At 36.4% G+C, this 16,360-nt stretch overlaps 1 protein-coding gene across 2 annotated transcripts in view; it reads left to right on the top strand.

Moving 5' to 3' along the window:
* fa2h (fatty acid 2-hydroxylase) overlaps positions 1–16,360 on the top strand; it is a 35,613-nt gene that overhangs the window by 12,894 nt on the left and 6,359 nt on the right. Inside the window, exons 1-2 of one of the 2 annotated variants that reach the window (XM_067378994.1) lie at positions 10,961–11,718; positions 13,317–13,409. In XM_067378994.1, the coding sequence (XP_067235095.1) occupies positions 11,704–11,718; positions 13,317–13,409 (108 nt within the window). In that variant the 5' untranslated portion in view covers positions 10,961–11,703. Of the gene's footprint in view, positions 1–10,960; positions 11,719–13,316; positions 13,410–16,360 lie in introns of those variants that run through there. The other variant, XM_067378993.1, reaches the window with a different exon arrangement.

Here is a 16,360-nt window from a genome sequence, read left to right as displayed (position 1 = left end):
AATTTGGCTTGGAAAATGAGAAAAGGAATTAAGGAGAAGAGAAAAAAAGAGCAAGAAAATGTTCCCAGTATCTGGCCCAGCAGGTTCCACCAGTTTTCTGGGTGATGCAGCTTACCAACAAACAACATCCCTGTTTATGCTGAGAGTGGGCAGGTCTCGACTCCACCTACCACTTTAAATTCCAGATCCACAGGTCTGGGATCAGTTTCGATGTTGGATTAGTATCTTTTACAAGCAAAGTTAAGTGGTTAAAAAGATGATCCTGGACCAGCTTTAGAGATTAATACACGAGGAAAGAAGCATTGATTTGAATGGCTTCAAATAACTCAGAATTCGAAAGCATTTGTGGCTTTATGATGATGACAAAAATAGCATATGTGTCCTTTTCAGAAATTTGGGTTACAGTGAGACACTTAAAATGGAAATAAATGGGGCAGATTTGTAAAAGTTAAAAATACTCACTGTTACACTAGTATAGTTACAAGATGGCTTACACAATTTCACAAACTTCACATTTCCTCAATAATTGGACCCCCTCACTTCCATTGTAAGTGCCTCACTTTTTTTTAAGAGCAATGACGACAAGTTGTATTTATTGGTTTTATTGTATATCAACTTTATGCCACAAATGCTGTCCAATAAGAACTTTACCTAGAATATTTCTTTAACAAGGACACATTTGTCACATAATGCCCAACTGTGAAATACTACAGCCAAGCTTATTCAGTGCATTTGTGTTAACATGTACTTTTGTTTAGTCATTAACATATGTAGCTTGTTGAGCAAGAAGCTTGCCTCTTCTCCTTATATCATAAGACTTTTCCATGCTTCAACTTTGACACATCATTGCTTCAACCTTACATCATTGCTTCTTTCAACCGTACCCGAATTAAAACCTGAGCATTCTACATGGAGAATCAGCATATTTTCTTTTGTTTACAGAGATATGTGGATTTGACAGGTTGTCGAGGGACTTCTGCCTGCAAATTTACATAAGTGTTGCTCTGAATAACACAAGCCAAATGTTTTACATCTGCCCCAAATCAGTGCCACTTCACATGGCTGATGTTTTCGACAGCTTGGAATAGTCCATCAGTTACTGCCTCTTATCACGATCAGTCCGTCCAACTGTGTATCCTGGCACCGATTGGATAATGGTTAATTATTAACTTAGAAGAATCCTCATGGGTCATGTGACCCTCTTGCCCTGACCACTGTTGAAACAGGTGAGGTAATGTGGCATAGCTTTTTTTTTAAAGCTAGCATCAACTCATTTTGTAAGAAATTCCTGAATGTTGCCTGATAAGGTTGCATGTCCAATCCTGCTCCTGGAGGGCCAACTTCCCTCATAGTATCATTTCAGATTGTCCCAAAAACACCTGTCTGGAAGTTTCTAGTTATCCTGAAAAGCTTTAAGAGGTGTGTTTAATTTGGTTTGATGCGAAACTCAGCAGGGCAGTGACCCTCCATGAGCAGGATTGGACACCCCAATCTAAATAGACCCCAACAATGTCATTTGATGTCAATTACCTCTTTTCCACCAGCACGAACCGGGTGCTAGTTCAGAGCTAGTGCTAGTGCCAGTTCGGAGTTGGTTCAACTGACGAGCCTTCTAAGAACCGGTTTGCCTTTCCACGGGCTAGAGAGCAGCACAGAGCCAGGTCTTACATCACTGAATATGTCTCATATTTCACAGCAAAGCTAGCGCTGCAGCGCCAAACACACCAGGCTTGTTTGAGATGCATCGGCTTCTCGCATAGCGATCGGCGCATGACATCAAAGCTCCGCGAGAACAATCCAAAAGCACAAGGAGTCGTATGCTCTACAAACGCTCCCGCGGATCCGCAGCACCCGCCAAATCGGTCCGCGCTGCTCCGATGCATCTCGAACAAGCCTTCTATCAACAATCGCAGATGTTTCACTACTGTTGATGCTCATGGCTTTGCGAACCTACATCGGCATCCAAACACGGCTCGCCGTAATTTGTATAAAGACGGAGATTACAATCGAGCTGCTATTAGCTCGATTAGCTGCTATTTCAAAAATGGCGGTCACAGGTGTCTTGTTGGTCACGGTAACCCCGCCCCCAGCCCCTGACGCAAGCGGTTCTTACTTCTAGCCCAGCAACGTTTTGGTGCTACTTACGAACCACTTTTCCTGGTTCGGAGCTGGTGCTTTGTGTGTCGAAAGACAAAGAACTGATTTGAAACTAGGCTCTGGCTCCGAACCAGCACTCAAACTGCCTTGGTGGAAAAGGGGTAAATGTAATCTTTGACCGTAGCACTTTATTCAGCTGGAAACCCCTTCTCGGGAAGACCACAGACTTGGCCAGTCAATGATACTTAAACAAACATGTAATTTGTACAAGGCAAACATTAGAGGAACAATCACTCGGGTGGAAGTAAGATGATTCATACCAAACATTCTATTTTCCCACACCTTTGTTAATGCTAAACTGATTTTTAACCATTCCATTTGTATGCAGTTTGCTCCTGTTTTCTTACCGAGAACAATATGGATGTGTTTTTTCATTAGTTGGTATGTGGCCACATTTGTTCCTACATCTCTATCTGGGGAATTTGGTGGGTTTGAGCAAATTGAGAAGAGTCACTATTGACTGGGAGGGACTCAATGCAGGGTTAAGCTAATTAGGGTTTGGCTAGGCGATTCTGATGGCCTTGGTGCCCTTTCAAATATATGTATCCGAGGCTCTCAACCCCCAACCATACTCTTACCGCCACCCCAGCACCATTCGACACACTGCCAGCCCTGTTCGGATTGTGCCAGCCTGAGCCCTCTTCCTCTGTCCTTTACGCTTTTGTTCTCCCATCTCTTTCTGTATGTATGTGCGTCTCTGTCATTCAGTGTCCCGGACCCTTACTGCTCCATAAAGAAGCTTTATTGTTCCCCATAGGAATTCTTTCAGCCCCCATGCCAGTCTACAACACCAGCCTCCATTTGGAGATCTCGCATTTTCTGCATTTCGCCACTGTCTCAAATCTCATTGATGACTTTATTTGCAACACTTCTTTAAATCTCACCATTAAAATGTAGGATCTGGCTGCTTCCATGCAATCCTGTTGATCTGTTATATCTGGATACACCTGGATAGATTGGCTTTGAAAGAACTCCATGCTCCTCGGTCAGCCAAGCCTAAATATAGGGTATCCCTGAAATCTTTTCACACCTGGTTCATGCAATATTATTTACATCACTATGTAAACTATGCTTTCAATTGATTTCATATGTGCCAGTGCAGCTGTCGTAACTTTAGTCCATTTGATATTTGCATACCACACCGGAAAATTATACCGTCTAGGTGTAATGACTTATGTCTGTATTTTCATACATTCTACCAGTCTTAGTCGCACAATGCTTTCACTGAATGTTTGAAAATGACAACATCCTGTTATTTCTTTGTTCCTTCCTTCCTTTATTCTTTCATATACCAATAAGGACCTCATAATACATTCGTGCTCTCTAGACATCAGCACTGAACAGTAAAAACCCTTTGTAACCACTACAAAGGACTACTAACCTCATCCAAATTTACTTTATTTTCTCTGTGTCCTTTAAGGACAATTGGACAGCCTCTCTTCTGTAAATAAGCACCCTTTTACAAGGTAATAGGATATGATGTAGAATGGTATGCACACGATAGGTGGTGGGTTGTATACTTTTACCTAGAGGGGATCATGTACGCATGATTTGATTTGTTTAGGTTTAATTAACTGTGAAGAAATATAACAAAAGCATAGACCATAAAAATGGAAATGAAATGGAAATAGGAAGTGGTGAAGTTTTGTGGTGAGATATATATATATATTTATTTATTTATTTATTTATTTTCCCTCTCAGAATTTCCATGGCAATGGGAGTCTTTGTGTTGTGGTTTTGAGGTATAGGGGCTAAATATGTCCCATGGTCTCTTAAAACAACAGTACAACGCTTTGACTACATGGCCTAGTTTAGGTTTAACCAGTCCTGATTGTGGTTTGCTTTTAAAACTTTTCCATTGCTTACTAATACTTACTTACATGCTAAGCCACATGTATCCTTCTATCCAGTTAAAATGAAATTTATATATACACACATATGGGTAAGAGATACAAATATAACTACTTGTGCTCGTTCGGTAAAATCCGTGAAGTTCATCTGTGACTTTTTCGATGTCAGGACGAGCCTTTATGCAAAATTAAATCACTCTCACGAATTTATAACATAGATAATAATAGTACTTTCAAATTTACACTCAACTCGATATTTTATCTGTAAAGGTTCATTGGAGTATTTAAGTTTTGTCCTGAACTTCACAAACCTCACTGAACAAGTGTGTGCGTCAAGTAATGAGGGTTACCAAGTTTCATATGCGTAGACATGAAATACTTATGGAAAGTTGACATATCCAGCATTGTGACGTTACACTCAATCTAAAACGCTTTTAAATGGCATTATTTTTATTTTTTAAATTTTAATTATTGTCACACTGCTGGAACATTTACAATAAATTAGTGATGGAATGTTGAAAACATGTTGAAAAATATATTTATAAAAGATGGACACTTTTTTCTTTAAGTGTCACCCCCATTTTTGACAATAGACAAATGCAGTATCCAAACTTAAATTCAAAAATTCTTTGGAATACACTTAAGTTTGGTCTTGTTTTAAAGAAGACACTCAGCAAATTATTGCTGAAGTAAAAAGCACTTGAATAAAATGAAAGTTTGCAAAAGTTCTATAAATTTACTGTAAATCAAATGTATTTTTAAACATATAAAATTTAGGTTTTATCAAATATATTTGACTCTAAAATTGCTATCAAATGAAAGCCATATGTCAAACCAAGTTGTGTTCCAAATTTGAAGTTGATATCACAAAAATTGAAGTTCCTATGAGATTTTGTTTAGGCGCTGTACCAAAAATAGCCACTGGCTGTCGCCAACATTCTATTTGATGCATTCTCCTGTTACAAATGGATGAATTTCTGTCCAAATATCACTTCTATCACAAAAAAGTTGCCGAATATGGAACCATGAGACTCCGACCTTTCCGACGATATGCGTTTTGTCAAGATTAGACTGTAAAGTAGCTAAAATAGGCTAAATATTGTAATATGAATCCTGACACCACCCACCATGGGAGAAGCTAGCTAAAATAAGTTAAAGTACTGTATCCATAGTAAAGCGATATCTGATTTCAAAATGATTTTCACAGGCTGAATCGATATTATACCTAATTTATGATGATTACAAAAATATGTGATATGAAAAAAAGCGAATAGCTTAAACACTTAAGCGGTTAAATTCATATACATTTCAACCTAAAATCTTAATGTTTATTGAAATTGACTGTTATGTGTCAACTACGGTGTTTATTTGGAGTCCAATAGCAACCTTATCCTTGGAAGCAGATTCAAAGAATGAGCTGTAAACGATCCCTTTGAAGGTTCTTTACCCTGCAGTCCTGTTGAGCTCAAACAATCTTCTGCACCACAGATCAGAGAACCTCCAACCAGCCACCTGAGTGATGGCACCATTAAACCTTAACCAACACTACAGCTGCCATCTCCTCTGAACATTTGCATATTCTAAGTCTCATACTTTGTAAATAGAACCTAATCGGCCTTACCCTACCCAAGCTTTTCTAGTGTCCGTCTAATTTCCTAAGATAACTGTGCATTTGTTTGCCCTACTTAAGGACTTTTGCACTTTACCAAACTACATCTCGCCCCTGCATTTCCTAAGCTTTCTGGTTGCAGGCATCTCGCACAAGAAGCTGCCAAATCTGAACCGTCACAGTCGTACCCGCACCTCACCTATCCTGCTTCTCGCTTCAGCACCTCGGCAAAAGGGCAGCACACATCTCGTATCACATGTACTGCACACACCCACTAATACAACACTGTTTCAGAGCTATAAAAGCAAATGATTTGCTGTCATTCACAGTCAGTTTGTGGTGCCTCTTTGACCATGAACCTAAAATGGCACAAAAAGTGTAATTGTCACAGGAAACCTGCCTCAGCGCAAAGTCGTAGAGTTTATAAAGACCAAATAATCTCGTCTATTTGACAGTTTCTAAGTTTTGTACTTGGATGTTTATGTATTGTTCACTTGAAAGCATGTAATCAAGATGTCAATGGCATGCCAGATAGTTTCATTTGACCTGTGCTTCCTAATCTAGTTTGTATTGTGTGAAAGGCCTGTTGTGCAAGTTTTTTCAGCGACTGCAGTGCTCCGATAGTGACTGTATCTATAACAACAATTGTTTGTTTCTAGATGAAATCCCTTGTGTTTTGTCCTAGGTACTAGTTTAGTGTTTATTTCTGTGTGTGTGCATTACTGCGTTTCTGCTTGTGTGTGAGTTTATTTCTACATAAATATCATTTTACATATTTGCATTCTTCAGGTCCCTTGATTTAGTGTCACTATAATAACCGATGAAGTTTAATCCTTGGTAATCCACTTTTCCTCCTTTTTTGCATTTGGTTTGTGTGTATTTCTAGACTAATGATTGGCGTGGCTCTTTGTAAACAGTAAAACACCTCAGCAGGCACGTATGCATATTGTGTGCTAGGTGTGTCTAGGTGCAATAAAGCTAAATGTCCTCTTGATATGGTGCTGTATTTTAAAAAAACAAAATGTTGGATAAGAGTTTTGTTAGGCTGTAAGTTAAGTGTTAAGGTGGATGGTATCTGGAGTGTGACAATAACAACATGGACTGACTCTGAGTAAGCTTTAGCTGGTGTCATTGTCAACAAAAAATGCATTGAAAGATGAGTTTGCATATGTGTGTGTGTGTGTGTGTGATCTTTGGACCGACAATCATCTGGAATATCTGGTCAGGCTCGTCTGTTTTCAGAAGTTCTTCTGTTTTCAGAAGTTATTTGTTCACCATGATAAGAATTTGGCTTAGTTTGTATCTGCAACTATTTAGTATGTATGTGTTTGTTTGTTTGTTTGTGTATGGACACTACCATTCAAAACTAAATTTTTTAAATAAAAATGAGTACTTTTACTTTAAAAAAGGCTTTTTCTTACATTAAATTAATCAACAGTGATAATAAATACATTTTATAATGCTGTTGTTTTGAACTTTTTATTAATCAGATAATCCTGACAAAGTATCATGTTTCCACAAAAATATTAACTGTTTTCAACATTGATGATAATAAGAAATGTTTCTTGAACAGCAAATCAGCATATTAGAATGATTTCTAAAGGATCATGTGACACTGAAGACTGGAGTGATAATGCTAAAAATTCAGCTTTGCATCACTGAAATAAATTACATTTTAAAATATATTAAAATAGAAAAGTTATTTTAAATTGTAATAATATTTCACAATTTTACTGTAGGTTTGCAGCCATGTTGAGCATAAGAGACTTCTTTTAAAAACATTACCAACCATAAACCTTTAATTATATGTGAAAAATGTAATTAACAATGTAAAATAAAATATATGAATAATATATATGATATACTATACATTTTAATTTAATTTGTATATTTTTAATTCTTTAATGTATACTAGTTATAGTGAAGGTTGGAAATGGGCATATAGTATTATATTAATAATTTGTAATCTATTATATTTATATTTTATTATTATGTGTTTATAACTGATCTAATGGAAAGCGGTGCAGAACAAATACAATTTTAAAACTGTGACATGAGGAGACAGATGATGGGAACTGGGTAAAAGAAGTGAACATGCTGAAAGAACAGGATGGAGACATGTGCTCAGGTCACAAGTAGTGGTTTGGTCAGCAGACCCAAACCCAAGGTCATGAAAACTCTGAAATCATGCTATGACCTGACCCCTTCGTTTTACTCGCTTACTTTTTGTCACTTCTTGAAAGTGGTAATTAATTTGCTGTCTATGGTCGAGTCATATACCTCTCGAATTTCATCAAAAATATCTTAATTTGTGTTCCGAAGATGAAGGTCTTATGGGTTTGGAACGACATGAGGGTGAGTAATTAATGAGAGAATTTTCATGTTTTGGGTGAACTTACCCTTTAAAAATATAATTTGCTGTTCACTTGCTGTTAGGGCAAGGTGTTTTGCAAAATAGAAATTCCCAAATGACTTTGTATTTACAACATTGCCAGATAAGACTCCATCAATAAAATAAGTACTGCACTGGGGAAAAAAAATCTCCCGAGCACATAAAACAACTTATCAACACATAAAAACATCACTCCATTAAAGCACCTGACCCTGTAAAGTGACATAACTGCTGGAGATTCTCCACGCCACAGCCCTCAAATTTAATGAATCGATCATTTCACTCTCATTTTAGTGACCAGTACAACCCTACTTTTTTTTACCACCTAACAGAATACATTTTTAAATTTCACACCAATTTTTACAATTTTTGAGTGCTACGAGTGCTACGTTCTTATTGTTAGCTAAAAAAACGCATCAAATTAGCTTATTTTATAAACAAACACACAAGGAAGATATTTAGACCTTTATGAATGAATTAATTGAAATATTGTATTGAAATTTCATGCAGGTCTTGAGTACAACTGCATGAATCTCATCTAATACCAAGAGTTTGTGTCTCTTGTAAAAACCCAGGAGGCCTCAGTCACGCACAATTTCACAAACAGCAACAGTTCAACCATCAACCTCTGTGGCATGTTTAGCACCTTCTGGTACAGTAATATGGCAGATCGTATGGCTTGGGTTAGGTGTTAGGTTGCCATGGAGGTGTGTGAATGTGTGTGTGTGTGTGTGTGTGTGTGTGTGTGTGTGTGTGTGTGTGTGTGTGTGTGTGTGTGTGTGTGTTTCAGGTATACTGTATGTATGTCCCCACAAAGATGGCAATATTCAAAACCCTTGTCCTTGTGGGGACATTTTTGGTCCTCATGAGGAAAACGGCTTATAACATGGATATTTTTTGGTCCTCATGAAGAAAACAACTAAATGATGTTTTTTGAAAAGGAAAGTTTTCTGTGATGGGTAGGTTTAGGTTTAGGGGATAGAATATACAGTTTGTACAGTATAGAAATCATTATGTCTATGGAATGTCCCCATAAAACATGGAAACTCAACGTGTGTGTGTGTGTGTGTGTGTGTGGTTGAGGTATTCCCTATGTTATGGGGAATGTCCCAAATGTCCCCAGAAGGATCACAAAACCTGATTTTTTTTTTTGACGTTCCTTTGTTTCCAATGCGGAAAACGTCTTATAAATCATCTTAATTGTTTTTTTAATAATGCAAACATGTGGAATGTTTTCTGTAAGGATTAGGGGATAAAATGGAAAGTTTTTGGAGAGTCCACATTAAACAAAATCTTGTGTGGGTGTGTGTGTGTGCAGGTGTGAAGGTGGGCAGGGTTAATCACCTCTTTAACATTAGAATAGTATGGTTTGACGCGAGACCTGTTTAATATTTCACCTGTCCCACCAGCCTAGCCATCTGTGAAGGGTGTGTTCCAGTGTGTTTGTGACCCTATGGAGAAACGAGAAGCCCTTGCATCCTGTGGGATGAGGTGTGACGTAATTTGTGCTGTGATGTGTGAACCATGTGAATAAGGCGTTGTGTACTTTGTGTGGTGGCATGATGACAGTGAGGGTTGGTGTGTGTTTTAGCTGGGAATACACCTAATTATCATGTCTGCGTCATATTGTTGGAATTTATACTGTTACATTTGAATGTCATATTTGAGTACAATATCTCTGATTGGTAAATTTTATTGGCAGCATTTAAAGTTTTGTTTTTGATTTTATTTATTAAAACAAATTTGTTTAAATTTAAACTTTTTAAATTTATTTAAAAACTAAAATGCTGATGAACTGAACACTTCATTTAAAACGTTAATTATTGAAATATTTATTGACAAATTAAATTAAAAGAATAGAAGGCAGTCTTCATGTATTTCTCAGTGACTTAAAGGTGCCCTAGAATTAAAAATTGAATTTATCTTGGCATAGTTAAATAACAAGAGTTCAGTATATGGAAATGACATACAGTGAGTCTCAAACTCCATTGCTTCCTCCTTCTTATATAAATCTCATTTGTTTAAAAGACTTCTGAAGAAAAGGCGAATCTCAACATAACACCGACTGTTACATAACAGTTGGGATCATTAATATGTATGACCCCAATATTTGCATATGCCAGCCCATGATCAAGGCATTAGACAAGCCAGTATTAACGTCTGGATCTGTACACAGCTGAATCATCAGACTAGGTAAGCAAGCAAGAACAACAGCGAAAATGGCAGATGGAGCGATAATAACTGACATGATCCATGATTACATGATAATTATTAGTGATATTTGTAAATTGTCTTTCTAAATGTTTCGTTAGCATTAGCCACAGAGCAAAACCTCAATTTCATTCAGAATCAAATGTAAACATCCAAATAAATACTAAATTCACATAATCCGATGTATGCATGCAGTATGCATGACAAACACTTTGTAAAGATCCATTTTGAGGGTTTTATTAGCTGTGTAAACTGTGTTCATGCTGGTTAAAGCAAGCGCGAGCTCCGTGGGCGGGGAGCACGAGAATTAAAGGGGCCGCAACCTATATATCGGTGCATAGTTAATGATGCCCCAAAATAGGCAGTTAAAAAAATGAATAAAAAAAAATCTATGGGTTATTTTGAGCTGAAACTTCAGAGACACATTCAGGGGACACCTTAGACTTATATTATATCTTGTAAAAAAAACGTTCGATGGCACCTTTTTAAATATTGCTTCAAGCTTTTCAAATAAAGAACAAAGAAGTAAATTAAGAGCAGTGAGAGATTTTATTACTTATTATTAACATTAAAGGTGTACTAAGTAATTAAAATACTTTTTCTTCATTAATAGTGATATTCAGGGCTTGACAATAAAGGATTATTTCACTTCAGAATTAAACATTTCCTGATAATTTACTCACCCCCATGTCATCCAAGATGTTTGTCTTTCTCTCTTCAGTCGAAAAGAAATTAAGGTTTTTGAAGAAAACATTCCAGGATTTTTCTCCATATAGTGGACTTCAACAGCTACCAATGGGTTGAAGGTCCAAATTGCAGTTTTAATGCAACTTCGAAGGGCTCTACATGATCCCAGACGAGGAATAAGTGAAACAATCGGGCAAATTATATACTTTTTAACCAAAACAATCGGTCAAATTATATACTTTTTAACCAAAAATGTTCATCTTGCACTAGCTCTGTGATGCAGCACGCATTACATAATCACGTAAATACGTAGGTGAAACATATAGATCCAGTGTTTACAAAGCGAATGTGCAAAGACTAAGTCAAACAGCCTATACAAAAAAAAAAAAAAAAGGTAAAACAATGATGTCAGATGATTTTGAAGTTGGAGGTGAAAATGAGATGGAGTTTTTTGTCCTATTGTGGTACTTCCGCCTATGTCATGCGTGACCTTTCAACGTGATTACATAATGCGTGGCACATCGCAGAGCAGTGCAAGACGAGCATTTGTGGTTAAAAAGTATGTAAAAAATTTTTTTCTTTTTTTTTTCTTTAGAAAATGACACATTGTTTCGCTAGATAAGATCTTTATTCCTTGGCTTGGATCATGTAGAGCCCTTTGAAGCTGCAATGAAACTGCAATTTGGACCTTCAACCCATTGGTAGCTGTTGAAGTCCACTATATGGAGAAAATCCTGGAATGTTTTTCTCAAAAACCTTAATTTCTTTTCGACTAAAGAAAGAAAGACATAAACATCATGGATGACATGGAGGTGAGTAAATCATCAGGAAATTTTAATTCTGAAGTGAACTAATCCTTAAATTTTTTGCGTACCAGCTGGTGGTTATCCAAAGTCAGCATTATCACTGGCCTCAGTCAAAGGTCCCTTTAAGACAAGTCATTTCACTCGGCGGCCATGTTTGAAATGCCTCTCGGGCATCCTGGGCATCATGCAATCTCTTTGAATGGGGAAACATCAAATTCTCCAAAACTGTTCGCCAACCTTTATGATTAAATTTGATATTTGAAATCACCAATGAAATCTGACAACAACCAACTCATAAATTTAATTTCTAAACGCTCGAATCATGACAAAAACTGTATTTTTTAGGCTGGATCAAGCTCATGCGCAGACCTAAATGCACGTCTTTTCGGATGCGCGCATCTGACTGTTTCTATAGAAACCGGTGATTCTAACGGCCACTGAAGTGACGCGATGACTTTACCAGTCGGTGATTGGCTCTTATTTAGAAGGCGGGACTTATTCCGCCATATTGCGCGTAACACTTTCTCCCATTCAAAACAATACGAGTGACACATCTTGTGTTATTCTATAGTCTTTGCCTCAGTTTTGAAATTGATATCATAGGGGAAAAAAACTGCTATAAGGATATTTTAATATTATCTCATAATTTGACTGCAGGTATATTAGGCTGCTTTCACTTTAAGACCTGACGCACGGATCCATTATACTGTTACACATGCGTTTTACACATGCAAACATAACTGGCTGTGCTTGCGTGAATACTCGCCAAGACTGGCATTTTGACATTATTTTGTGTGTATTTGACTGTTTAAGCACAAATTTAGTACTGAAAGGTCGTTTATGTTTGCGCAATTTGAGTTTGAGCACAAAATCTGCAAGATAAAGTAAAATTATGCACAATAAGCACAATCCCACAGCAAAATTAAAGCCCTGTAACACCAACAATAGTCATCCGGAGCAAATGAAACTAGTGAGTGAAGGGAGGCGGGTTTGTGCGTCAACTCTCTGTCGGAGAGATGAGAAAGCAGGAAAGCGCAGCTGGTATCATATATCTATTCGGCGGAAAATGAGTATTGGAAGCGTTTCAGATATTTCAGTATCAATATGTATCTACATTTCTAACAATATTATATTGCACTTTTATTATTTTAGATGGCTTTTAAATACTACAATTGAAAAATGTATATAGGCCTATTATGCTTGTATATAAAATTCAACCCGCCAAAGTGGCTAGTAGGTGTGTTGCATGCTAAAATCAACCCACATTTGGTGCTAATTAAACTGAAATTAAATCATGTACACTAACATAAGATGAAAACTTAACTTAAGTCATATTAGTAGCCTTATTTTCTTTTACATGAAGCAGCTCACTTCATGGTGGCTGCCATGTTGAGATCACATGACCAGTCAAATGATGCTTGCTTCAACTCGGTATTTCCCTCTGTTGTCAGACATGTTTTTGTTTTTTTAATCTCTGTCAGGCCCTGAATCAAATATACAGTAATACAAACAAATTCTCAACACAAACTGAACATGGATGAATCTCATCTCATCAAACATGATGATTAGGTTTCATCTGAACTGTTTCTGCTTTTCTGTTCTAGACTCTGAGACGGAGGAAGAAGATCCCAGAAAGCACCACAGAAGAAGAAGAAACTTCAGCCATCAATAAATGCAGCAAAGTCGACGAAGAAACGGTATTGAAAAGTGAAATTCAAACTCCTGATTAAAATATAAGCTCTAAATTGAGTCACAGTTAAGGTTATCTAGATTTTTTTCTAACTTTAGTTTTAGCTTAGTTAATATTTTGCACTGCAGTGCAATGTGTCCTGTGTGAACGTATTAATCAACAACATGCCACAGATGCTAGTGATTGAGCTGAACTTGTATTAAACCCAGAATATTCCTTTAAACAGTCGTTTAATCGCTGCATCAAACATTTGTTTGCTTGACATCTGGAAGTGAAGCTTTAGTTCATATGACAGGAAAACCGCAAAAACAACCATTCCTCTTTTCACTCGCACCGACAGTGTGAAACCCCAACAGAGCAGGTGACTTTTTCTGTTGCTCTCTTTCTTATATAGCGATTATCTTTTATTCAGACTCTTCAACGCTTCCTTGTCTGTGGTTAAACAATGCCACAAGGCGATGCAAAAAATACTTTGCTGACAATGACAAGATATGTGAAAATGCTAGTGTATGTACTTCCCTCACTCTATGTTTGTGTGTGAATGTCCTGTGCCCTCTATCAGAGGCATGTAGGTCTTTCACAAGCATCGATTGTTTGGTCCAAACCCCCTGAATGTGACACATGGGGTCAGCGATCTAGAGAACACTGACCCCCTTTGCAGAACCACGCCGTACCATTCATTACAACTACTAGTTATAAAAATACCTGAATGCGTGTGAACGGTGCTTATGGAGAATTCTTTCCTTATTCACTAGTTTTCAGAAAATCTAAAGAAAAAACTATTTAGCTTAAATATTAAATACAGAAAAAAATTAAGAAAATGTAGGAAAAAATGTAAAAATAAATAAATCTAAAAAAGAATGTGTATATATAATATAAAATATCGGTCAGTGATGTAACAGGTAATTTATTTTTTTGTCCAAAGGCCTTAATAATAATAAAAAAATAAAGATATGACATCCAAAGTATGTACGGTAGTACAACTAGATCTCTTTCATTGAATCCAAAAGGTTTTAATTATATTTTGCTACATATAAATGTATTTTAAAGATTTTGAAGTGTCAAAATGTCATTCGGTTTAACTGTCCAAAAGGCCAATACCGCCATTTAATTTTCATTAAAATATCTTAAAAAGTATTAAATCTATATGTTTTTTTTATTCTGGCATGATTTTATATCATTTATATCGTGGTATTAAAATTATGTGTAGAAGTTGTTGCTTTGTTATGAGAAAGAATGTCTGGAAAAATTAATTTCATTGATGTCATTCGGAGTAACCAATATAAAGCGAACATTTTGGATCAAGTCATGCTGTCAATATCATGTGACAGGATGTGACATCATTCAGACACCTGCAAAGGACCACATGGTCATGAAGCAAAGTAACTAACTCTCTTTTAACTATTTGAAAAATTCATGTTTTCACTTGCTCATACGCATGTCCCGAAACATCAGGTCATTCGGTACAACCGCTATAAAATATAGAACATGTTGTAATATTTAAAAAACTTGTTCTAAATATAAAATGTTTGATTGTCCTTTTACTAGCTAGCTAGCAAGATATCCGTTTGTTAGCATTGTTTGAAAATATCGTCATTCGGTGTAACCAAAAGTGTCATTCGGTAAACCAAATGACTTTTTTTACTGACAGATTTTGTCCAACTTGTAAAAAATGACGCAATAAAGCAGTGTTAATTTATTTTAAAAATAAAATAAAACAATCTCATTGTTAACACTTAGTAAAACTTCAAAATTAATATATATATATATATATATATATATATATATATATATATATATATATATATATATATATATATATATATATATATATATATATATAAAAAGTTAATAAGTTTTATAAAAAACCTTAAAAATTTATTTTGATTTTACAGTAAAAATATGACTCACCTGAACATTTCGGAGTGAGATAAACCTGTTAATTATTCTCACTAAACCATTGTTCAGCCTCACCTGTTACCCTACAGGCCAAACGTAACCTGTGTGCATCAGGCTTGGGCATAACAACCAAAACCGTAATTAACGCCGTAATGAAACTTGTAAATCAGACAGGATAGGCAACCAGTCCAGACCAGATTTCTGGGTTCATTATGACAGGAATGTGGTCTCTGCACTGGTTTATTGCTGCACTCTAATTCATTCCAGCGTTGCTGTGAAGGAAAAGGCGTTAATTTGTCCCAACGTACACCTTTTGATGGCGTGACAGACATTTCCTAGAATTATACCTGTAAATAAAGTGGGTGGTTATGTGAAGTTTTACTTGGTATTCTGTCATGCACTTATAAGTAGAAATGACACTGAGTGAACCAGAGCTATGATAAAGCTATTTTTTTTTGAAGCAGCCCCTAAATAATGTCATTGAAACGTGATGACCTTTTGTACTTTATGGCTAGTTGTCATCTAGTTGTTAATATTCACATAACTACTGAAATGTGTGTGAGATAATGTCAGATGATAGTTTCATAATGCATAAACAGGCGTCTATCGCTTCAGGTTCAACCCACCTTGAGTTCAAGGCCTCTGTGTCCTGTCTTTGAATCTTGGTGAGTTGTCGCTCCCTATGGGTCTTGGGCGAATATTAACTATGCTGTCTTAGAAACGCCCACAACCACTGCTTATACTGTTATAGGGACCCCTAGTGGAGAAAGTAGGAAAAACATCCGGTCAAAGTTTGAACCATAAACAAGGAGGACACCTGATTCAGCAAACTAACATTATTGACAGTTAACATTCGTGCTACGCAATTCCTTCTGAACTCTGTTAACTTTTTTCAGAAATGCTTGTTATATTTTAATTGAAGTGTACAAAAGTGAATATCTACGAAATGGCAGAAAAATGAACAGGACTCCTTACAGAATAATAATAAAGTGCAGTTAGTCATTGCTATGCTAGTTAACTTACACAAGGGTGTCAGTATGAAGTTAATTTTGACTTGAA

This window comes from Chanodichthys erythropterus, chromosome 24 (assembly GCF_024489055.1).
Source record: "Chanodichthys erythropterus isolate Z2021 chromosome 24, ASM2448905v1, whole genome shotgun sequence".
Taxonomy (NCBI): domain Eukaryota; kingdom Metazoa; phylum Chordata; class Actinopteri; order Cypriniformes; family Xenocyprididae; genus Chanodichthys; species Chanodichthys erythropterus.
This window is presented reverse-complemented; position numbering and strand designations above follow the sequence as displayed.